We start from the raw sequence: 25,178 nt of genomic DNA on the forward strand, positions 1-25,178 counted from the left end.
TTACATATTATTAAGGGAGGCCTGAGAAGCAAGACGTTATTACGATTGGATGTGTTCTATAAGTATTGTTTTAGGAGGATCTGTTGTCTGTACTGTTAGCCCCTGTGGACTGTAAGCCGTTTCATCTTCGGGGTTGTCCTTTTATAAAAGAACCAGTGACATGTATTCCTGTGAGACTGCTAGGACTAGACAGTGTTCGAGACATTCGTGAGAGTTATGTTATCAGCGCGTTTTGTAGAATTATTTAACGCAAAAGATTATTGCATGCATATCTTTTATGGGCTGATTGATGGGCCGATCAAGTGCCGAGATCTCAAAGCTACTTGGCCGCATTAATAGTTGTCTGACTCGCACTCTGGAACTCTCGACATCATGATTGCCGAGCTTGCTATAGCCAAGGCGTTGTCAATGGCGGACAGTAGAAATGTGCATGAATTTCAAAAAGCTCTTGTACTCGATTCTTTGGTGCCAGTTGTTTCCACTAAACACCCGCCAACAGCAAGAGTGAGTATGAGCATGCGACTCCTGCCTCAAACTCACTTTAATCTTTTAAGCGGTATTCACGAGGGAGATGGAATGCCTCTCTAAGCAAGAGCGACAGCGCGCACTGCATTCCTGCCACAGGGTGCGCGGCATAATTGCTTTTGTTTTGGTCAGGCGACGGAGACAATGATTATTTTCAGGGCTGGCGCAAATGGTCTCCTGTCTCTGCGATTCTCGCTTTCTCGCGACAGCTTAAAGAGCTCTTGGGCTGGCCATGTGTATGTGCGCCGTGACGCTTGGTACGACAAGAAGTACTGCTGTGCCGAAGCTGTGTGGCTAAATTTGGAGGGCGCGGTGGTGCCCTCGGAGGCCTTGTGGTAAAACACGCAAGTAACTAACGCAGAAGGCAAGAACTGGATTAATTTAATAAAAAATAACCAGACTGTAGAACTGTATACAAATTCAGAAAATGAAACTCAGGGGAAGAAATCATCCCGTGAAAATTAAACAGGCAGTTCCCTACTTTGAGAAAATAGATCAGGTTGTCTTTGAACGTGAAGCTACAAAAACAAATTTAACCAAGAAGATGACACATGTGCACAGGCAGTCTCCCGCGCGATAAATAAATTGAAACTCAAAGCAGGGCTGTTTTTTTTCTATTTTTTAAATTCTGTGATCTTCGCAGGTCATCAATACGCTCGATGGAAGCTGATGGCAGTTCGGCAAGATCTTCAACTGACAAAAAATTGTAAGCGCTCGAATCAGCTACGGAACTAACATAAGCAGTTCAATCACAGATTTATTGATTCATTTAGTTATTACTATGCCATTTTGTCATATTGCATCCACACAAATTATGCTTGTTTTTATTTATTTTTAATTTTGTTGCGTCTTTGCGATTGTTGCTTTCTTCTCTTTGGTCACTCTTACTTCTCGTAGCGACATTCTAAAAAATATCTGCTTTTCATTTTATTTGTAGTCTGATTTTCACCAGGCCGTGTAGATAACTAAGAAAATAATGATGTAAAAATATAATATAATAATTGGTTTTTCGGGAAGAAAATGGGCCAGTATATGTCTCATATATCGTTGACACCTGAACCGCGCCGTAAGAGAAGGGATAAGGGAGGAAGTGAAAGAAGAGGCGAAGAGAGAGGTGCCGTAGTGGAGGGCTCCGAAATAATTTCGACCACCTGGGGATCTCTAACGTGTACTGACATCGCACAGCACACGGGCGCCTTAGCATTTTTCCTCCATAAAAACGCAGCCGCCGCGGTCGGGTTCGAACTCGGGAACTAGGATGTTGGCGAAAGGAAATGACGCAGTATCTGTCTCACATATCGGCGGACACTTGAACCGCGCCGTAAGGGAAAGGATTAAGGAGAAGTTCAAATAGCTGCGTAATATGAATTCATTACAAGGAAGGAAAAAGCTCATTACCTCTCTCTCGGTGGGCACCTCAAGCACGCCGCCAGAAATGGGCTGTAAAAAGGAGTGAAAGGAAGAGATAAAGTGTCACTGCGACAGGAATACGGGTGTGCGAATATTCGAAAATTTCAAATAGCGAATCGAATATCTCTCTATTCGGGTATTCGAACGTTTGAAATAGTGCATTTTCAAAATTACTCGAAAAAACTCGAATATGGTCTCCACTCTTCGAATAGTTTCAGAATAATGGCAGGAGTTTCGAATGAGGCTCGCCGTATTCGACGAAATAGCTTACACCGACGACGTGGACCATCGTTCCGTGAAAACGGTGACGGAGGTCCACGACGCGGTCTATTTCTATGCTGACGTTCATAATGCTTGTACATGGCCTCTAAGACTCAGGAATTTTCAGGAAAACCCTGTCTTGAAGCTCAACCTCGGAGGCTGCGGCTCATACGTAGCTGCTAGTAGTCACATTTCCTTCGGTGATGTTCTGGGGCTGTCGGGTGCCCACCGGTTATCTAATGTTTGCACAAGGCTTCCTCCGGCCTAGCGCTCGGCTTTTATGGGGTGAAGTGCATAAGAAAAGTTTCTTTGACCAAACCAAGCAAAGACAGTTTTCCTGTGTATAACTTGATCGTGTTAGAGCTAATATAAAGCGACTTTCTGTTGCAACCCATTAGTCAAGATGAGTGCTGCGTCTCTTAACAGCCATAGCTCTAACTTCATAGGTTTTAAACTTAGGGCACCATACAAGAGCAGTGCCACAAGTATCGCCTTAATGTTACGAACGATTTCTCATTCTGTGCGAATATTCGTAGAAGCAGCGAATAATTGCAGTAATATTCGATTCGTATTCAATTCAGTTTTTAGCTACAATATTCGTATTCGATACGGAAGCGAAGCTGTGCTATTCGTATTCGGTTCATTAACGGTCGCACCGTACACCGAAATGGGGCCTCGGCGTCCGATACCTCATACCCCACAGCGTCTTGCTCAGCAGCTGAACAGGACAACCTCCTGGCTTGATAAACTGCTTTGCGACGCTACATTTCCCTTGATTTTCAGAAAAGATGGAGGCTTGAAGCGCATCGTACACAAAACGCAATATAAGCTTTTGTGAAAATCTACTTTGAAAAAGCGGCGTCCCTGCTGAGACGTTGACTTTTGGTGCTCGAATCACACACGCACTGGTGATAGGCCGAATGTATAGAATTTATAAAAGGCTTAATTGGAGTGCATGGGTCATAGAGTTCTTAGCCAGTGTTTGTGCACTTTTCGCATGCTTGTGGACATTCCATTCATATAGCTGGTCACTTTTAATGTGTTTCTAACGCTAACCTTGCTTCCTTAGAAAAAGCAGCGACTGACAGTTTATAACACGTTCTTGTTTCAACATTTCAGTGAACATGTAAGCATTTACGTCCAGCTTGAACCCCCTTCCTTAAAGAGCGTTGCGGGTGCGTTGCTTGGACATCGGCTAGTGAAAAATCATGTGCTCAGCCGTGAAGAGAGCTTTAAGTGGAGTAAAGTTAAGTAAAGCTTGCGTTCGGGCTAGTTGGTCGAGCAGTGCTCTTTCCTGGAAGCGACATTTTAGGCGACGCTTGAATCCGAATGTCTTGTGTACCTCACTGCTTAACCAACTCTTCCCTTATAAGCAACGGTCCTGGATCCCTTATAGATGTTCTGCCACAGTGGAAGAAACCCAGATATTAGTGGCATGGCGCAAAGGTATAAAACTTCAGGACCAGCGGTCGACGTGTTTCACACTCTCCGAACGGTGATTTCGCTTTCATGAATGTGCTCAATATTATGTGTCCCTTCTGAATACGCGGAAATTGCGGTTTCACTGCGATAACCTAAGAAGCTTCATAGGGAAAGGGATGTGTTGTAGGTTACATAATTCACTGATTACCTGTAGAGAAGTGACGTCACCTAACAGGATAAATCCCACTGCAGCTTATAGGAAGGGGCGTCACTATACCGAAATGACGAAACATTTAGAGGGGGGGGGGGCACTTTGCTTGACCTAAAGTGAGGTGAGACGAAAGCCATTAGAGCGGTGTTGCTGCTTGTGTCTCTGATGTGTGGTGAAGATGTTTATTAATGACTACACAATTGTTCGCTTCAAGACACGACACTTTCGCTGATGTTCATTCGCGCGCACACTTGGTTGTTGGAGACACAGAAGAGCGTTCAGGCGGCATCCTTTCAGATCGGCGTTCAGGAGGCGCCTGGCAAGATTGCCTGGGTTGCGCTCCTCTCGAACGATGGTGGCGCCGCTCAGTGACGTCACACGCATGCGCGGTAGGCTGAAGCACAGGGGCATTGTCTGCTGGCGCCTTGCGCCTGCGCAGTGCATTATCGTATACTAAGTTCCCAGTTGCGACATTCTACACCAACCACTAGTATTATTAATTAACTAATTATTCATTCACTATTTCATCAATTATCAATCAATCAATTACAAATTCACAATTGACGAATTATCAATTAAAGGATTACCCATTATCTAATTATTAATTAACCTCATGAGGATTATTAATTAACTGGGAGGACACTTGTCTGCTTACATAATAATAATAATTGGTTTCTTGGGGGAAAGGAAATGGCGCAGTATCTGTCTCATATATCGTTGGACACCTGAACCGCGCCGTACGGGAAAGGATAAGGGAGTAAGTGAAAGAAGAGACGAAGAGAGAGGTGCCGTAGTGGAGGGCTCTGGGATAATTTCGACCACCTGGGGATCTTTAACGTGCACTGACATCGCACAGCACACGGGCGCCTTAGCGTTTTTCCTCCATTAAAACGCAGCCGCCGCGGTCGGGTTACGGTTACGGAAATCATGTGTTTTGAGGAAAAGAATGGTTTTTGAGGAAAGGATGCCTTAGCTCTCAGAACTCGAAATCTCTGTGAACACCTTCCCACGTTTGACTGACAGCTATGATGTGACACTATTGTGCGAACATCCCCGCTGGCGAGTCATGAGCCTTTAACGGCTTTTGCCTTAATATACGTCCGTGCCTCCACGTCGAGACTGCCTCAATAATAATAATATTTGGTTTTGGGGGAAAGGAAATGGCGCAGTATCTGTCTCATATATCGTTGGACACCTGAACCGCGCCGTATGGGAAAGGATAAAGGAGGGAGTGAAAGAAGAAAGGAAGAGAGAGGTGCCGTAGTGGAGGGCTCCGGAATAATTTCGACCACCTGGGGATCTTTAACATGCGCTGACATCGCACAGCACACGGGCGCCTTAGCGTTTTGCCTCCATAAAAACGCAGCCGCCGCGGTCGGGTTCGAACTCGAGACTGCCTCAACAGAACCTGCTGCTGATATAAGACGCGCCGACTATCCTTCGTTTCCTTGCAACGTCCACAACGCAATGTCCGAAGCGCCCATTTTTCTTTCCTTCTTTCTGGCTGCTTGCAGGTCTGCCCACGAGAACACCCGGCAGGTTATTATCGCTCTCTTTGCCCTGAGCATTTTCGGCTGCATGTTTCTGGCCTACTTCTTCATCTGGCGAGGTGCGAACATGGCACCACGTACAAGCGGTGGCATTCACTATTGCCTCGAGCCTGCAATAGTTGGTTACAACTTGACGTCAAGCATACCATATTAAGGCATTACGCGTAGCTGTTGTAACTCTGGTTGTTACCGACTATTCAAAGTGTTTGCACAGAGGTTTGTCGCCTCTCTCGCCTTTTTACGACTATGAACTCATTGCATGGGAGACCTATTATACTGAATGTTTAATTCTATTAATACTAACTGCTCAGTCTAAACAACTGAGGCCACCAGGTCCAACCTGCAGATTTCGGGCTACAGCATACGACAAAAAGCCGGAGATTCGTCAATCTGCAAAAGCTCGTATCTACAACTATCGTTCTGAAATCGGCAATCACATGAACGGCAGTAAGCAAGCAGTGGAATAGCGGGAGAAAACGAATTTGGGGCCCCAAATCATTGGGGGTGCCTTATTCGCTGCAAGAAATAGAGTAAAATAGCAGCTTCCGGCATTCCCGATTAATTTTCTTGTGCGTGTCTCACGTAGCGGGCGTTTCAGCAAAAACCTTCAAAATTTCTGAAAATTAGGGAAAGCGAAATAATAGGGAAAAATATCAGGGAAGAAAGTTGCAGCCACTGCAGACGTCGCTTAAAATAAAACCATCCTAGGTAAGTGCCTAATAATTTAATCCATTTAGGAACCTTTCAATTAGATAAATCAGCTGGTTAGGGCTAGCTGCGAAATTGAAGCCGTGGACAAGCCGATGGAACGTCAGTTTTCGAAAAAAAGGAAAAATCATTCAAAAAGCGGAGCATATCAATTCAGTGTATTGCTTTTTCCTGCTCTAAACAGCAGTGCACACATCAGGCTAGTAGGAAGTTATTGCAAAGGCAGCGTGTCCTGTTGACGTCCTATTACATCCTGTTGACGTCGTGTTGACGTCGTGTTGACGTTCCTACCGGCGGCATGGCTTTTTTCTCCATCTTCGCTTAGCGACAGAAAAAACAATCTATGCGACAGTTATCTTTGAGACCAATGAGGCAACAGCAAATACATGCCGCTCTACAATAGTATGCATTTCGCGCCGTATTATTTGCATCACGTTGCCTGCGGTGTGGCTTTGGTGCAGAGCTAGCGGCGCGCCTCATGCGCTCGGTTTCAGTTTTTTTGCGGAAAAAATTTAGTTGCTTGTCCCACACTGCAGACTTTTTGAAAACGACTTTCTCTTTGTTTCAAAAAATTCGCATACGTTTAAGCTCCCCCTTAAGTCAAACGCGATAGAGTTCTGATTAGATGGGACATCAGCATTCAGGGAAGCCGCTTATTTAGAAGATACGCGCGCCATCTGCCGGGCCAGCGCCGTGCATTGTGAAGGGGGGTTTCAGTTGTTGATACAGGATGGTGTTGCGACCGCACGCCAAGCACGGAGGAATTTTACTCGAAACGAATGCTACTCGCTTAAATCCGGCAGCTGTAATTTTCATGCTCATATAATTACTCACGTATGCCTAAGTATTGATCTCAGAGATACGTTTCTAACAAACCTGTCCATTCATCAGACGCGTCTTTGTTCATATTCAAACGTCGTGGCGGAGCTTAAGCGTCAACGTATCGAATTTCAAAGGCCTTGGTTCGATTACCGGCATGTGCGGCAGTTTTTTTAATAATTGAATGTGCGTGCCCGCTGATTTTTAGGCAGCCCTCGAATATTTTTTGCATCTGTTGCGCGGCGCATGCGCAGTCGAGGGCTGTGCCAGGCACGGCGAAATCGGCTCTACATGGCGTAGTAAAGCTCATGACAAAAAAAAAATAGCGCAAAAGGAACACGAGTTACGAAGAGAGAACGACGCAGACAAGCGCTGACTCACAAATGGGGCTTATTGCTGAAACACGCAATTTAAACAAGCCGTTTTCGAAAAACATAAATCAAGCAACCCTCCCACCGGCCCCCTTTCCCTTCCTCGGAAGCCCGAGTCAAAGGAAAAGATAAAAGGAATTGTCAGCAGCACGTGCAACTCATCGCTGGGGAAGAATCAGTTCAGCACAAAAAACCGTTATCGAAAAAGATATCAATGCAATGCGGCGACTAAAAAATTAATTTCACAGTCTGCTATCGCTTCAAAATTGATTTGTTATAGTCCTGTGCATGGTGTTATGTTCTTCTCCTGACAACACCCTCTGTCACGCCGAACGTCTCGTTGTGTTTTCTTGCTCATGACGCGTGTATGCAAACCCTGATATGCGGGGAAATATATGCGCCAGGACGGAGCACTGAATGTGCTTTTCCTGCCCGGCTCCCGCGATGGAATAAAGGGATTCCCCAAGCAGCATAGGTAATCGGCCCAATATTGGAAATGGGGGAGAGAGGGTGGTTAATTCTAGTCCTTTGCCAATATATTTGCAATATTGGGCCTATTCGCTTTGCTGCTGAGATCCTAAGAAGCTCAATGTCGCTGCTTGCTCGTCGTTCTTCGAATCGGCCAAAAACGCAACAATGGCTACGAACTGACCACTGGCATTGACCACCACCCCGGGTTAATTTAAAAGCTTAGTAAATTTAATTTAATCGTCTAGCTAATTAACGTGATTTCTAAATAACGTCCACCGTAGCGTGGAGGTATGCTCCTAAAAAATTTTCTTTCTTTTTTAAACGCCCCTTGTTTGAATATTTTGAAAGTGCAAACTGAAGCAAACGCATTTTAAATAAATAAATCATCCAGACGCTATGGTCATGTTTTTCGCACTGCTACGGAATTCTAGTATTCCTTTGCAACATGATGGGCTGAGACTGAGCGTAGACGACTGATGACCTCCCTCTTATTTTTGGGCGGGACACCCCGTCCCCGCGTCTTTTTTTTCCCCGTAGGGATTCTGGAGCAATACGGATCCGACTTGTCACAATTCCAAGCCGCCCGTCACTTGGCACGCACCACGTCGAGGAGGGTTCTCCGCCTGAAACAGCGGGCGCCGCTGCGATGCAACAAACGTGAGTGACACAGATACGTGTTCCTAACGAAAGCTTTCCACCACCTGTGCACTTCAAGGGGCACTAAAAACAAGCGCCAGCAAATCCTTCGATCACAAAGTACCGTACAAAAGAAAATTTTGTTTACGTTCAGAAATGACATTACACTTCAGAAACATTGTAAATGATGAAGTAGCCGAAGCCTCAGCCAGTTTACTACCGTTGGCTGTGCCGCGGCCAGTCCAATAACAAGACGGAGATTGCCGAAATTGCCGTCAGTTGCTAAGAGCGCTGTTGAGGACAGCGCTCACAGTTAATGAGGGTGGTTAGCCAGAACAGCAGCTTGGGCTTGTTGGTTTTCGGTCCTGCCCCTGTTCTAGTGTGTCGTCTTCATTGTGCACTGTTAAAATCAGAATTAAGGAGGATCAAACGGCGACATAAGATTCCAGTCGTCTTGCCATCATTAAATCTTCCATTTAAGCATGCAGACTGAAATCTTCTATGGTGTTTTGTAAAGCAATTTCATTTTGTCGAAGGCGAAATTTTGTTGCAAAACGTTCGATATAGTCCATGTAGTCGTTGCCTGTGAACCACTCGCATCGTCTGGCGCTGTTAAAACGACTAAATTTTTCTTACCTGAATAGTATATGTACATTTCACATGTTTGTATTCGGAAGGCTAGTCTGTTTTTGTTTCCCGTTGCAACTGCCGCTACATGCAGCTTTTTCTATTCTTCGTGCTGTTAAATAAATTAGCGATAAATGAAACAAGAACGTATACAAAAAGGAAAAATACACAATGCCGGGTGGAGGTTTAATAAAAAAATTCGCTTTATGCTAAATTTGTTCTCTACCAGTTCATTTTGCGCTTAGTTTTTTTCATGGTTTTGTATCAATTCGCCCATCTCTCCATTCGTACTCAATTCGGACTAGTTGGTTAATAGTACTGCAGATTATAAGTGTTATAAAACAAGATACGATATTGAGGACAAGGGGGAGACTTCAAGAGTTGCTGGACTCTACTCCCACTGGCAGCGGTTAGCTGAAACCGGTACGAACTTTGTGTGATCCGATGCTCGCCATTCCTATTCGGATGGCTTAAGAAAGAAGCCGGTAGCTTAAAATCTCGTTGTACAATGAAAGCTGACAGTAGTTATGTAAGTGGGTCACAATTAGGCTTTGCCGCACGCAGAAAATTTGATCTGTTCGATGGCGTAACGATTCATTGACCTACCTAAGCAGCGGTGTCGGCAAGGCACCTTTTCCGAGTCATTTGATTCACAAAAAAATGCACCAGGTGAGGGAGCAAGCTTTTAATAACCTTAAAGCCAATGATTGAATGACAGCACTGGGGATCGAACCCAGCCGCTCCGCCATATGACGCCGGTGATTAAAGCACACGGACACCGCTAATCCACAATGCCATGGCTGTGGAATGGTCCCTGTAACAGGCTTCTGCACCTCTTGAAGCGTGGTGAGGGCAGCGTGGTGAGCCAGCGACTTACAGTGGCAAACGCTTGAATTAAACTGTGCTTGATTTAAACAAATATTCCCCATCCCCGCTAATCCACAATGACATGGCTGCGGAATGGTCTCTGTAACAGGCTTCTGCACCTCTTGAAGCGTGGTGAGGGCAGCGTGGTGAGCCAGCGACTTACAGTGGCAAACGCTTGAATTAAACTGTGCTTGATTTAAACAAATATTCCCCAACAAGGTTGCCCACTCATGCGCAGTTGCATCGACTGTGGCACATCGCGAACACCACCGACACACTAACCAACCGCCCGTCCCTAACCACGCATTATCTCTGTAGCAGGCTGCTTTGCCGAGCTTGCACCCGCCAAACCAGCAACGACTATTTGATTAAGCGCGCCAAAGGCGTCCTGGGCTTAGAGCGCCAGCCGAAACCAATGGGGACTATTCCCGCACGAATTTAAAATTAATATAATAAAACCTGTTTGTCCTCTTACTCCTCTAAACCACGTGTATTGATATCATCTTAGTCCTCCTTCATTTTCCTTAATTTTTATCTGCCTTCAAGGCAGATTCATTCCTACCGTCCTGTGCTCTCCCTTCTTAACCGCCTCCTTCTTTGTCTGCGTCCTTCAAATTTCCTCGTACGTTCTGAACATTTTAGCATGCACTGAGTTGTCCTAATGTTACCTTTACTACACCTTGTTTCATTCCTTGCATTGTTTTCATTCGCAACCAACCAGCCTAAGGCTGTCACTCGTATTCGCTCTGTACCGTCATCTCCGTCTTTCCCTGGTCACCCTCTCAGCCGACGTGATCTGCGACCCGATGCCCGTCCTATGCACCTTGGGCGCCGACGGCCTTTCCAACTGGATCGTGCTACCCCCGATCGGCTACTGTTCCATCATCTTCTACGAAGCCATAGGATATCGGGAGCGTGACAACCTGGGCACGGAGCCCAGCGAACGGCTCACCAACTTCATGCGGCGGGCGACCGAGAGGGCAGGGTCGGAGTTTGGCGTCGCCTTCGAGTTCGGGCAAGTGCACCACTTTCATTATAGCCTTCATATACATTAAGAGTGAACCTGAATGTTCATGACTGCCCCTTGCGCTTGATTTCACGTCCGCAATTTATCCCTTTCTAACCATTTGTACTGATTGTACCGGATCATGAGAGGGAGATAACTAGAAGGATAAGAATGGGGTGGAGCGCATATGGCAAATTCTCGCAGATCATGAGTGGCAGTTTACCAATTTACCTCAAGAGGAAAGTGTACAACAGCTTAATCTTACCGGTACTCACCTACGGGGCAGAAACGTGAAGGCTAACGAAAAGAGTTCAGCTTAAGTTAAGGACAACGCAGCGAGCTATGGAAAGAAAAATGATAGGAGTAACGTGAAGAGACCGGAAGCGGGCAGAGTGGGTGAGGGAACAAACGCGGGTTAATGACATCCTAGTCGAAATCAAGAGAAAGAAATGGGCTTGGGCAGGGCATATGATGCCAAGGCAAGATAACCGCTGGTCATTAAGGGTAACGGAGTGGATTCCAAGAGAAAGTAAGCGTAGCAGGGGGCGGCAGAATGTTAGGTGGGCGGATGAGATTAAGAAGTTTGCAGGCAAAGGGTGGGCGCAGCTGGCAAAAGATAGGGTTAATTGGAAAGACATGGGAGAGGCCATTGCCCTGCAGTGGGTGTAGTAAGGCTGATGATGATGATGATAATGATGGTGATGATGATGCTGATGATGATGATGGTGTACTGATTGGCTAGTTTACGGTTGCGCGCTCTGTTCACAAGTGTACATTCTACGACTGCAATGCCTTTCAGCAAATCGTCGAAGACTGCGAGTTGAATGGGAGGAGGAAATGCGAGCAAAAGGCAGGACAGGTCAACACAAGAGGGCCTGTATTTCTGCCTCAACAATAGGCCCCAAAATAGTTGGGTAGAAGGGGAAGTGGGCGTTAGAGCTAAAGCTTTGAAATAAGCGGCAAGTGGGGACAAAAATAAGGTCACTTAAATTCTAGCCGTATATTGGCCGCCTACATATACAGGGTGTTTCACCTAAGATTTTACACATTTTTGTAAAATAGGTTTTTGAGTTAGACGATAGGTTTTTCGGCATGGCATAGTCAGCGCTGTAGTACATCCGAATACAGCTAAGACGTGCTAACTAGTAGGCTGGTTAACTAATATTACATAGCTACGTTTTTACCTATTTGTTTTAGGCTCTCCAATTATTGAAAGGCGTGTATACAACCGTACGTAATATCCATATTCGGCTATTTCGACGAGTTACGTGCACTGGCGAGGTTGCTTTGCCTGCAAGCTTCTCGGAAGCGCATGTATTTTTGCGCGATGTAGGCAGAATTGGTTGGGCCATAGCGCCAAGGGTAACACGGTTTTCGAAATTCTAAATATTTATATCGATATTACATACGGTGGGCTACACGCCTTTCAATACCCATCCTGCTAGTTAGCCCGTCCTAGCTGTATTCTGATGTACTGCACCGCTGACTATGCTGTGCCGAAAAAGCTGTCGTCTAACTCAATGCCTATTTCTTACAAAATTGTGTAAAATCTTAGGTGAAACGCCTTCTATAAGTTTCTCAGCGGTAGCGCTAGAAATGTGGTGGTGTCTCGTTTCAGCCCGGCTTCTAGAGCTTTCCTCGCGAGCGGTCTGACCGAACTAAGGTCTGTGTTAACTGTAATCCTTCCCATGGCATAAACTCTTCCTTGTCAAAGTCTCTGGTGGCATTTGCATTTGAACCACACACTTTCCCCCACCTGTCTGAATTTTATCGTGCTAACATTGTTCACGAGTCTGTTTACGCTCACTGTAGAAGTCGCTGCATATCTCCAAACAGAGCGAACAGTGTCTTAATAAAAGTGTTTGCTAGCTTTTGTATGCCGTTTCACTTTCTTTGTTGCTAAGTGAAAATTAGTTGACGCTAACCGCAAGTTAAAAAAAAACCGCCAATACCAAATTCGCGGTTATTCCTATTTGGTATTTTTCTCCCTATGAACGGTGCAACCAGCTATTTATTTTCAAGCTTCAAAGTTTTCTTAACCAAAAGATAATTTTAATCACCCTTGTCTTGCGATATCCGATGCCCGGCTACATACGAAGGAACTGTGTCCATCTGCCTGCTCTTAGTTTCCCTAGCAGCACAGGTAATGGGCCCAATATTGGAATTGGCTGGTTTCACTCTTGTCCTTTGTAGGACCGACCATTGCCAATATATTTCCAATATTCGGCCGATTACCTGTGCTGCTTCGGGTAATATGGCGCACAGCCTCGAATTTCCTGTCTGCAACAAATTTCCCTCTTCTGTCAAAGCACAGCTGCGGCGCAACAAGTCACTTAGCCAATATATAGGATGGCTTTCAATATAAAATGGGAGGCGCAATATTCTGCTCGTCGCTCATGAGAAAGAACCGGTCAGCATTGTCGAGGTCAGACAACCAAGAGACTGTTTTGCCCAGACTATGCCCAGACACTATGCCCAGAGACTATGCGCACAATGCCTAGTAACACCAGGTACCTGCTTCCTCACGAAACCCTCCTGCTCCATGTTGTCGGGCGCTTCTCGATACTGGATGGTAACTAAGCTAAGCTTTGGAGTGGAAAATCTTAAGTGAAACTTAACCGCGTAAAAGCTTGAACAGCGGCTATTTATCTCATTGTCTGTAGCTTTTCTAACTTGTCCCACGCATTGTGCGCGTCTTGGTTTCATGTGCAGATACGCTAAGGAGGCCCGAGAAGCGCTGGATGGTTCTAACGGAACGGAACTGCTGGCTCTATTCCACCAACACGGGATCTTCCACTTCGGAGTGCTCGACGCCAAGACTTCCCCGTCTCCTGCCGAGGTTAACATCAAGGCTACCCTGGATCTATTCAATGTTAGTGCACCGCGTATTTGGCCGCTTCGAGCTATCCTCTGTGTTTGCACCAGGGCGTGCGCACCTGAAATCTGGACACTCCAGAGACACTCGTGTCCGGAGGTGAATGTACGTGACCATCGCTGGAGTGGGCACCCTGGCGAGAGCCTGTGCCAAGTAATGTGTGTGCATGTGCGTCGCATTCCCCCAAGCGCACAATACTGAATGTGCCTCACAGCCTCCCATCATGAAAAGCATTACCACTGGAAAGTCATTCAGGTGAAAACTGGAGGTTTCAGTTTTAAAGTTCTACTGCGCCGATGCCAACCAAGAAATTGGCATCGTACAAAGCCCTTTTGTGTAAAAATGAAATTGTAAAAATAGAAGAATAACACATGTTTAGTAAACGACTCGCTTTAATGTAGAGTAATGGAAAGCAAGCAAAAATAATGGTCAAGTGCGTAAACTGAAGTAAATAGACTCGAGAAACGCGTGGGACCCTAAGTGCTTTCCTCAGATGTCTGATAAGTGGCTTCGGATAAACTTCGTCGAGTCTGTATCTGCTTCTTGTGGTTCCTCTAGCACTATAGGTATTTCAAATTTAAGATATAAGTAAATAATGAAAATACGTTCCTTTCACTGTTCACAGAGGGGAACAAAGCTCTTTACTTTTTATTTCCCATGACGTGTCTCATAGCCGCAATGCCTGCTAGGCATATTCATTCGTTTAAGAGACGATGAGCAGATCTATATTCTATTACTGTTCTCAGCGAAAATTGATTCCCGTGCTCTTTCTGGCCAGGTGACCGTTTGTACGGCAGCGAACGACACGTTTATCGCCGATAAAACCGCTATTAAAAATCTTCCCGCCAGCCATTCACACTCCTGACGTCCTCCTTACCAGAAAGACAGGTTGCCAACGCTTTGAAGTTTGTGGAAGTGTTCCGTCGCTTCTGGAATCCAAGCAAGAAATTCGTGTTCACGCACGAATTTTATTTCCTAAATTACTAAATCCGCCGGTGATGCCGACACACCTGTTTCGTTTTTCGTTTTTTGCGACTTGTTAACGCAAACTACCATTTGTACTCGGTGTCCATTGAAGTGAACGCAACTGCAGCATCTCGTGCGTTGAATCTAATAACGAACACCAATGTACATTCGAAACACGCTTTTTTTCTAGCTCCTCAGGCAGGTCCAGAGGACGAGAGGCGCCGAGACCCTGCACCTCCTGGGTGGCATCGTGTTTGGCGTAAGAATGACGCCGCGCCAGACACAGGCGGAGATTGACCTCATCAACGACGTTGTCATGTAAGCTTCACTCAAAAGGTCGGCACATTGTAGCGCGAAACATGACTAAGACGTTAGAGCGAAGAAGAGATAAGCGTAAATTCACTTGCAGCTGAAGTCTTTGGATTATTCTGTCCACAGCTGTAGGACACTAGCTACTAGGTGATGTGTTTCATCTGCCGCGGCGGCTCAGTGGCTATGAAGCATGGTCTCTGAGCGAACGTTTGTGTTCGATCCCAACTAGGGTGGGCTTATCGCAATGAGAGAGTAGTGCCAGAGTACCCACGTATAAGATTGCGATAGGTCCCACAGAAACTCACGAGGCGCAGATTTCTCAACGCCCACCCATTACAGGGTACATCGGATCCTGGAGTTCTGCATCAGAAAGTGGAAATCCATTATAATCAATGATATATTGCAGCATATTTCTTGCACTGGGCAATAGTTCAACCATTCAATCATATGAAAAGATGAGGTAGCCAATGGGTGAACCCTCAAGTTGGCTTTCTTCCATATCATGCAAAGCCAACTTGCCCGACAACACGCTCTTCAGAACCCTCAAGAGTCTGACAGGACCTCTACTGCGCCTGAGTGCTTCTTGCAATGTATTCTTTTCCTGTGTCTCTCCCGTGACAAAATACTACCCTACCTGTTACCTTCTATCTTGGCACAGAGGAGATTCAGAAAGTTCTACCCAGCATCCAATTTCTATGAGGGCACTCAACTAAGCTCCACATGTGCCAAATTTCTCTGGGTCACGGTACCTGACACCTCCTAACTGCCAGTGCATGCCACTCCATTAAGCTTGGCCAAGAAGAGAACGAGAGATTTTTTTGGTTACGTTGTAAGCCGGGACTTTCACTTGAACATAGACTTCTTTTAATGATAACGGTAGTCACAGCGTGAATAAAAAAATACGGAGAAGCGGACACACAGCGCTGCTGTGCCTGGTTTTTGTTTTTGTGTTCCTTTCGGGCTGTGAGCTCCCATAGCGTGAATGTTTGACAAGGAAAGTGTTCCATTCACAGGCATCCTTGTCCAAAATTTGCTAATTGTATCCCTTTTTTTTGCCTCTCAGTGCCTCTTTGCGCTATCAAGATGCGAATATCACCAACCCAGAAAGTCACGATCCTCAGCACCTGTCAGTTGCTGTATAACGGTGATATCTAGACGGCCCACTAGAGGACGCTCACACTGAGCGAAGAACAAGCCAGACATTTAGGCCTAGCCTCTGAATGTGTGTGTGCTTCGATTCTCTAAGAACTTCTTGTTGGGTTAATTGGTAGCTATTCATTGTAAATATTAATATACAGCAAGAAATTGCCAAGAGAACACAACAGTACAGACCGCTGTATCTCTAGCATTCCCTTTTAAAAATCTAGCTTGACTCGCCTCACTTTACTTGGAAATATCTAAACATTTGGGAGCGAAGACAAACACGAGACACTAGACAGTGCCATTTTGCTTCTCATCCTCCTCTTTTTCTCAGCTTCGCTCTGTTTCCAAAATCCATTCACCATGTTCAACTAACTAGCCCAGTAGTCCACACTACTCTCTCTCTTCAGCGAATTTTGCTGTCTGTGGAATACCAACTTGTCCCCACGCAATCATTGCTTCATAACTGTCAATATCCTTCTCCTCTACATAACCTTTGCACAGGGGCTTCAAAGTGAACATGCTGGTTGCAACGACGCATCTTAGGGAAACGCACGGACTCAACATCCCGTGCCGAATTACGGGGCCTACCACGTGGGACCACAAGTACACGCGCTTCGAGCACCCCATTGTGAGGGCTCTTGCCAGAACGTGTCGCGAGACTAACACAGCTTTGCGTCTGCCCAAATAATTGGGGCCGCCTGCTTCACTCTGCACTCGACTGAAACTCGTGACGTGAAGACCGAAGAGAATTCCGTGATTAGTGGTTCGAAATGAATGGCAGTGTAACCTGGTTTCAGAGATCCGTGCAAAAAGAACCTCTCAGCACGTCACCGCAGTTTCCTCGCGGAAACAGCCGATAGTGGTGGTGCCTGTATTTATCTTTGTAGGGGTGCGCGAATAGTATTTTTTTCCCAGATTGAATCAACACGACTAGTTTAGCTAAAAACTGAATCGAATACGAATCGGACGAATTGATTAGTTAGAGAACCACCGGATCTAATACGAACTGAATATTTTTTGTGAATATTCGCTACTTATGCGAATATTTAATAAGCAATCGTGAGAAAAAGCGAAGCGCTGTTTACACAGTTGCAGCTGTGTTTCCTAAACACTCAACACTGATCACGATTTTGGGTGGACTCAAGACGAAGTCAGTGTATCAAGTTCATTACTGGCATTTTATGCGCACAAGAAAAGTACCCTTCGTCCTTGATAACGGAAGATAAAAACTTGCGCCACATATCAGGTCCCATAATTGTAGCTCTGTTCTGCCTGTCTGAATTTAATCAACGTACGCCTTTTGTCTGTTCGCCCTTTAGTTTAGCCGTTTTTATTTATTATTCCATTGTGTTTTTTTTTGGTAGCCATCTTGCTAAACTTTTTCACCCGATTATGAGTCCACGCTCCTCGTTAGTAAACTCCAAAAGCCTTTGCGCTACCTACAGGCAGCTAAATGTTTGCACTAAAATGGTAAGTTATGCGGCTTCTCCAACAGTGTAAGCATGAGGTAGCGTCATTAGAACACGTATTTCAAGCGGTATCAATACTGCGCTCTAATACTTACATCTTTCTTCATATCTTTTCCTGCGGATACTCTCCATACCGACTGCGGCTCATGCCTCGGCACCCTGCGCAGCGTGACGTAGTCGAACTACTCTCCGAGCGGGGCTACCTGAACCTGAGCATCCCGGTGTCGGTGTCCTTCTCCCTCAAAGGCTTCTGGTACGCGCCCGTGAAAGCGGATCAGGACTCGGACTTTGCGCCGGGCAGCCCCTGCCGCGTAAACATCGTGTGTGAACTGGGCAGCTACGCCCAGGTAAGTGCTCTCGCTAGCCTCTACTTTTGAGTGTCGTATGGCATGTGTTATGTGTGTGTGTGGGGGGGTGGGGGGAGGTATTCTGAAGTTTAAAGTTCTAAACCAATCTGTTGTCTGCCTGTAGGTGTAAGAAAGACTGCTAACCAAGGCGTAATAACAGACATAATAAGCGAGGTGCTGGCATACTGCTAAATGTAAAGAAGAATCTTAATTGGGATTTGCTTGAAGAGTTCTCTTTAATCAGTGAACCATCGTCAGTATATAAGCTCCCTCAATCAATGCATATTCGAAATAAGAAAGGATGGAATTTTACACTGCATTAAATCGACATTCGTATTCATTGACTGCATGACTGCATGCGTACATATTCACTTTTCTTTTTTCAGGTTTGCGACCACCCCGACTACCGTGACGATATCACGGCTGTTGATGAAGGCCATTTCATTAATTACACGTTCAACAAAGAGAAGCCACTAACCTTCACCTTCGACAGCCTGCAGACCATAACGAAGAAGGTGTGTGCAGCACATACGGGCAGTAGAATATTAATATGAACCACACACACACACACCTGCATGTCGCTGAATTTTTGTACTGGCCAAGCAGTCATCACCAACAGAGGTATATGGAGCGCTAGTGAAAATAGTGTCACGCGTTGTTTATGGCATATTAGGAGAGCATATAAATTTAAACTATTGGTTCGCCGCAGCGGCTCAGTGGTTATGGCTCTCGGCTGGTGACACGAAAGGCGTGGGTTTGATACCGGCCACGGCGGTCGCATTTTGGTGGAGCTGGAATTCTGTAGAGCCGCATGTATTGTGGAATGTCAGCGCACGTTAAAGGACCCCAGGTGGTCGAAATTTCCGGAGCCCTCCACTACGGCGTCCCTCATAGCCTGAGTCGCTTTGGGACGTCAAACCCCCATAAACCAAACCAAAGCTAAACAGCTATCGGGTCACCTTCTGCCCGCTAAAAGAACAAAATTGGAAGGCAGCGATTACAATACGGGCGTTGGACGGACTTCGGATTAGGAATGCTTGCCATTCTCGGCCGCGACTATTCAGTAAGAGGACCCTAAACGTCGGCAAGAGTGTCGCTCATCGCAAACTGTTCCAGAGTGGTCTCGCTGTCGTGTCGCGTAGCCAAAACTGAGGAAGGACTGAGAGGAGAAAGGAAGAAAGCGGTGCGGTAGTGGAGGGCTCCGGCCACCGCAGACAGCAACCACGCATTTCTGAAGTTCTTGTGATCGGCAGTCGCAAGTAAAGCAAAATTGCTGATGGCAAGTAATGAAGCCACGTACCGGCAGCCACGATCAAAGAACAAGGAAGAGCAAGAAAAAAGCACTTTCCGGCATAGTCCCTGCGCAGTTTAGAGCGGGAGTAGCTTATGCCTGCGGTACGGCCTGTTTTTCATTCCAGCAAACTGCTAACGATCGAGAGAACTATCTTTCGTGTGTACCGAAACAGCTAAGTCACAGGGAACGCTACGTGATCTTCACCTCACGGCACGGCTACTTTACTGCGTATAAAAAAACCAGTGAATGTGGATGGATGTACAAAGAAAACTTAAGTCGCGCCATATTAGGACGTCTAATTTGCACGGCAACGCTTTTATCAATACGTGCGCAAGACTGGGCACCTAATTGCTGAGCAAATACAAATGCTTCCATCTTTCTGTGTGCAGCTAGAATTTGGCATATTATAAATTTTCAGCGAAATACTACGCACACCAGATGAGAGAGCAGGCTTTTACATTTCCGGGAAGTCTTGTGTCAGTGCCCTGTCTTGTGGTTCACCAGGAATTTCTGACATCGTCTAATTGTGCGCACACCTAGCACTTACAGACATCGTCGGGATCAATAAATATTTGTATTCGTTTTTGACAACCATAAAAATCTGAGCCTGGCGCATGATAGCCTTAGCTGCTTATGTGCCATTAAACCCAACACAACACAACCATAAAAATCACACGTGTTATCTTCGTCTTTTCAGTGGTGTTTTTTAAAGCACATATAGGACAGCGCACGAATCCACCAGCGCTTACGCCTGTGCGTGTGCCTGATGTTTAATATCAATAATGAGCCTTATAGCGTTTAATGACTTGTTTAGATATGCCTGTCTTTCGAGGGACTAATCGCTGTGGCAACGCGTTCAGTATCCAATAGCGTGAAACCATGTTTTCTGAAACATGAGCGGTTAGGCTGTTTTGATTTGGGACAGTTAGCCTGAGGAGCTCGTCCCAGAGATGCGTTTGAGCCAGGAACTGCTTTATAGCGCAGCTAGGTTTGCAGTGTTCCTGTTGACCTTGTGTGGTGGTGGATCCAACCTCCGCTGTCTCTGGCTGTCGCGCCACGCCGAAAGCCCACAATGCCCTTCTACGGGAGCAGCTTTCGTTTCACTTAAGCCTTTCAATTATTCGTGAACTTCTATTACCTATAATAATAATTGGTTTTAGGGGAAAGGAAATGGCGCAGTATCTGTCTCATATATCGTTGGACACCTGAACCGCGCCGTAAGGGAAGGGATAAGGGAGGGAGTGAAAGAAGAAAGGAAGAAATAGGTGCCGTAGTGGAGGGCTCCGGTATTAATTTCGTCCACCTGGGGATCTTTAACGTGCACGGACATCGCACAGCACACGGGCGCCTTAGCGTTTTTTCTCCATAAAAGCGCAGCCGCCGTGGTCGGGTTCGAACCCGGGAACTCCGGATCAGTAGTCGAGCGCCCTAACCACTGAGCCACCGCGGCGGGGGCTTCTATTGCCTATCAAATCAGCTTTTTCCCTCAGTAAAAATGGCAACCTGTTCAGGAATATTCTGATTTGAAGGAAGCGGAAAACTTCTACGAATGGCGCGCAGTTATAAATAAGCGGAGATCAAGGGATAAATGAATTAATAGATCAATTAAATACGCCTAATGTTATCAAGAAAAGTAGTCCGTCCTAATGAAGCAACTTCTATCTCCAACTGTGGGCATAGAGTAACGTAAATGCGTGGTATACTTCATGACATCAATCTCTCACTCTAGGTTGGCTTGAAAGTTGGAATATTGGTTTTTGAGGAAGGGAAATGGCTCATTATCTGTCTAGCATATTGGCGGACACCTGAACCGCGCCGTAAGGCAAGGGATAAAGGAGGGACTGAGAGAAGGCAGAAAGAGTTGCCTTAGTGGAGGCCTCCGGAATAATTTCGACCACCTCGAGATCTTTAATGTGCACTGACATCGCACATCACACGGGCGCCTTTGCGTTTGGCCTCCATCGAAACGCTGCCGCCACGGTCGGGTTCAAGTCTGGGTACTCCGGATCAGTAGCCGAGCGCCTTAAACACTGACCCGCCGCGGTGGCTCAGTGTTTAGGGCGCTCGACTACTGATACGAAGTTCCCGGGTTCGAACCCGACCGCGGCGGCTGCGTTTTTATAAAGGCAAAACGCTAAGGCGTCCGTGTGCTGTAGGATGTCAGTGGTGGTAGTGGTTTTTTTTTTAAATTAAAATAATAATAAAGGAAGGATAAGATTTTTGCTAGCCCCAGCATCTGCCATCGATACTGAAGCACCTGAGCTGGGGCAGCGGAAATAAAGGATAGCATGCAGAATGGAAAAATGAAATGAAAGAGTTGAGGGGACATGAAGAGAGGATAGGGGAGGAGTAATATGTACAAGCTATTTACACAATAAGAAATGTGTCCAGGTTGTGCGCGTGATTAGTTCATTTTTGAGGAATTAAAAACACGCGCGCACAGCACTGTGTTGGCTACAACTGGAGTGGGGCGTCCAGTTATTAATCGTTCAAAGTAGAACTAGCGGAGTGTTCGGTCACTGCGTGTAAATACCTGACGGAGAACAGACTGGACGTCAAGCCCGTGTGTTTGAGGAATGCACAGAGGCTCACCGAAGTTCGATGTCAGTGCACGTTAAAGGTTCCCAGGTGGTCGAATTTATTCCAGAGCCCTCCAATAAGGCACCTCTTTCTTACTTTATTCTTTAACTCCCTCATTTATCCCTTTCATTACGGCGCGGTTCAGGTGTCCAACGTTATATGAGACAGATACTACGCCGTTTCCTTTCCCCCAAAACCAATTGTTATTATTATTAATAATTACAACATTATAATTATATAATATTATAAATATAATTATTAATAAATTATTGACCACTGAGCCACCGTGGCAGCCTCTTGATAATAATAATAATAATAATAATAATAATAATAATAATAATAATAATAATTGGTTTTGGAGAAAGGAAATGGCGCAGTATCTGTCTCATATCGTTGGACACCTGAACCGCGCCGTAAGGGAAGGGATAAAGGAGGGACAGAGAGAACAAAGGAAGAAAGAGGTGCCATAGTGGAGGGCTCCAGAATAATTTCGACCACCTGGGGATCTTTACTGCTGCTGCTTCTATATCTCTCTGATACCTGATTTAATATCTGTGGCGGATCCTTGGACCCGCAGCAGATATTTCTTCCTATCAGCAACAGCAGCATTAGCAGAAACTGCAGCTGCTGTTGCTGATAGGAAGAGACGAAAGGAAAGTCCACGGGCCTGCCTACTGGCTCAAGCCGAACCGCGGGCTTAAAGTAGGAGAGCTAAATGATAGGAGAGCAAATATATAAATAAACGGCGCGCGATAAATGCCCCGGGCCGATCCCGGAGTCAGTGCAATACCGGGCCGAGAAGTGCCAGAACGCTTCATTTGAGCCAAGTACTCCGCCACCATGATATCTGATACCTGATTTAATATCTGCAGCGGGTCCTTGGGGCTTAGTTATTAAACATATTTTTGGATAATGGTGGAGTGCTTGGCTTGAAGCACTCTGGCAGGGGTCGGCCCGGTATTGCACTGCCTCCGGGATCGGCCGGGGCATATTAGAGCGGCGCGTCTTTTCTTTCTCTCTTTACTCTCCTATGCTTTACCCCTCCAACTTTCTGCACGCGGCAGCGAGCGTGACTCGGCTTGAGCCAGTAGGCTGGCTCGTGCACTTTCCTTTTCCTTCTTCCTCTCGGCAACATCAGTCAGTCAGTCCGCCATATTCCAAAAATAAGTTTAATATCTTGGGTCCAAGGACCCGCAGCAGATATTTAATCACGTATCAGATATCATAGTGGTAACGTGCCCTGACATAGCACAGCAAACGGCCGCCTGTTCGCGTTCGGGTTCGAACCCGGATCGATAGCCAAGTGCTCTAACCACTGAACCGCCGCGGCGGGTAGCTTGGCTTGATGTTTCATGTTCCTGTGGTCTCTAATCTGGCGGCGCGCACATATGCAGGCGGTCCTAGTGCACAGCGTCCAACCACGCGTCAGCTTCGCCCTCTTTGACGTGGATTACGAAGACATCCACGACGAATGCCCCACAAACGTGTACGGTGCCTTCGACCGCGTGGCCGGAGTGCGCTGGCTGACGGACCGCTTCAAGGCACAGCTTGCTGCCGGCGCGGGGTCGACGACATCGCTCGCTTGATTGGACGCTAATTGCGGTGCCTCTTGGGGATATCTCTCAATGACTATCAAGGTTCGCGCGCAGAAATACTGCAATATTGCAATATCTTTAATATTTAACGGGAAAAAGATTCACTCGAATTAGACCTCAAAACTGCAAGCGTTGAAGCTTGCTTTCGATCTGGTAGTTTTGAGCGTACTGGAAAATAGAGCACTTATTATTTATCCGCCTATTTTGATTGATGTACTCATTTTTATTCCTTTCTTATTCACTGACTTCTTCTTTCAATTCTTTATCCAATCCGTACAACTTTTGAAACCCTCGGGCAGTGTCTGGGAAGCAGATGGGTAAGCAGCGAAGTTCGCAAGGTGGACCACATTGATGGGTTTGTCTTTGACTCTGGCGTTGAAATGCAACGGGTCAATAAATCTAGGATCACTTTCCGCCTATGCTTCGCCAAGTTAAATTCCTAGCTTGTTTAGACAGATACCAATGGCGAAACACAGATGCGATAAGTAGCAGACAGGCGCCACTTGCGTTCTCCGTTCCACCTATGGACCTTTCTTTATACTATGAAGCACGGGATCCTTAATTTAAGCGTCGTGGAAAGCGTTTATTACCTCACACTCCGGCGCTCTCAATTTAATTCTCGTAATGCATCCTATATCTAGGGAGGATGATTCGTACAATATAGCAAGCAATGCCTGATCTTTTCTCCAGAATTCTACCCTGGACTTGAATTTACCATATTTCTTTCGTGACACGCAAACAGCGAAACGCCACCAATAAAATAGTTCCAGAAAACATCACTGGCTTCTGTCATGTCTTGAATTTCTTAAGCTTTCAATTTCGCGGTGTTTACTTCTCCGTAATCATGAAACAACGTACAAAGGAATGTCCGAAAGGAGCATACTAATTACTGCCTGTTGCCTTGTTCCTGTCTTGCAGAGACTGATTGGGTTGGATTTCAGTCGTCCGATGGTGATATATACCGTTCTTTTTTCTAGGAAGGCTTCAAAGTATATGTACGCACGTCCGCCTGGCTTGAGGTCGGCTAGGCGTTTTAGAATGGTATTGTGCGATTCGTTGCCCAATGGATTTTTGAGATCGAGTAGTAATATTGCTCATGCGTTTTAGTGGAGGGATCCAGTACGTCACGTGAAAGTTCACTTGGCAGTATGTCAATTCGGTTGAGACGCCTTTTCTGAAGGCCACAATGGATAGTGCCTTGAGGTTGTGGTAGTTGGTGTGGTCCCGTAGTGTGATCAGTATAACGTGCTCCATGAGCTTCCAGGAACAGGATGTTAGGTAATTGTCTAAGGTTATCCGCGTTGAGTTTCTTGTCAGGTTTTCGAATAAATGTCCCTTTGACATATTTAACGTGGGAGTCAAAGAAGCAACGAAGAAAGAGGTGCCGTAGTGGAGGTCTTTGGAATAAGTTTGACCACCGGATATCTTCAACGTGTACTGACATCGCACAGCACACTGGCGCCTTTGCGTTTCGCCTCCATCGAACGTGGCACGCCTGGTTTGCACTCTTCGGCACAGTAGACACCAAGAATTAAATATTATGTGGTTGAGCACAGAGTGTCTCTTTATTGAGAATTCTATTTGGCGTTCGATTTCGCGTTTATGGCTCTCGTGCTAGCACTTGCCAGTATCACCTAAAAAAACTACAACCAACAGGCACGTGCTAGCGCTTGCCGGCGCTCGCACGTGCTTACAGGGTGTAGTTTTTCTTAG

At 46.0% G+C, this 25,178-nt stretch overlaps 2 protein-coding genes across 3 annotated transcripts; both read left to right on the plus strand.

The window, feature by feature from the left end:
- The first annotated feature begins 3,631 nt into the window (after positions 1 to 3,631).
- On the plus strand, positions 3,632 to 15,047 carry LOC144101633 (uncharacterized). Its single transcript, XM_077634774.1, has 6 exons — positions 3,632 to 3,642; positions 5,344 to 5,438; positions 8,286 to 8,405; positions 10,665 to 10,893; positions 13,597 to 13,756; positions 14,916 to 15,047. The coding sequence occupies exons 1-6, from the start codon at positions 3,632 to 3,634 to the stop codon at positions 15,045 to 15,047; spliced, it is 747 nt and encodes a 248-aa protein (XP_077490900.1).
- A 1,640-nt stretch (positions 15,048 to 16,687) lies between these two features.
- Positions 16,688 to 24,302, plus strand: LOC144099984 (uncharacterized). 2 transcript variants are annotated; one of them, XM_077633035.1, is made up of 4 exons: positions 16,688 to 16,808; positions 17,817 to 17,996; positions 18,383 to 18,511; positions 23,265 to 24,302. In XM_077633035.1, exons 1-4 carry the CDS (start codon positions 16,698 to 16,700, stop codon positions 23,454 to 23,456), a joined length of 612 nt encoding a protein of 203 aa, XP_077489161.1. In that variant the 5' UTR covers positions 16,688 to 16,697; the 3' UTR covers positions 23,457 to 24,302. The 2 variants fall into 2 exon arrangements, with proteins under 2 accessions (XP_077489161.1, XP_077489160.1); XM_077633034.1 differs by lacking the exon at positions 16,688 to 16,808 and having other exon boundaries at positions 17,361 to 17,996.
- Positions 24,303 to 25,178: the final 876 nt, after the last annotated feature.

This window comes from Amblyomma americanum, chromosome 8 (genome assembly GCF_052857255.1).
Source record: "Amblyomma americanum isolate KBUSLIRL-KWMA chromosome 8, ASM5285725v1, whole genome shotgun sequence".
NCBI classification, from domain to species: Eukaryota; Metazoa; Arthropoda; class Arachnida; order Ixodida; family Ixodidae; genus Amblyomma; species Amblyomma americanum.

Bases quoted from the DNA above. Each gene is read 5' to 3' on its own strand.
- LOC144101633 (XM_077634774.1), top strand. The intron at 5,439-8,285 runs GTGCGAACATGG...TTTTCCCCGTAG, and splicing joins CTACTTCTTCATCTGGCGAG to GGATTCTGGAGCAATACGGA. The intron at 8,406-10,664 runs GTGAGTGACACA...TCACCCTCTCAG, and splicing joins GCCGCTGCGATGCAACAAAC to CCGACGTGATCTGCGACCCG.
- LOC144099984 (XM_077633034.1), top strand. From the start codon at position 17,658: ATGCGGCTTCTCCAACAGTGTAAGCATGAGGTAGCGTCATTAGAACAC. The intron at 17,997-18,382 runs GTAAGTGCTCTC...TTCTTTTTTCAG, and splicing joins AACTGGGCAGCTACGCCCAG to GTTTGCGACCACCCCGACTA. The intron at 18,512-23,264 runs GTGTGTGCAGCA...GCACATATGCAG, and splicing joins TGCAGACCATAACGAAGAAG to GCGGTCCTAGTGCACAGCGT.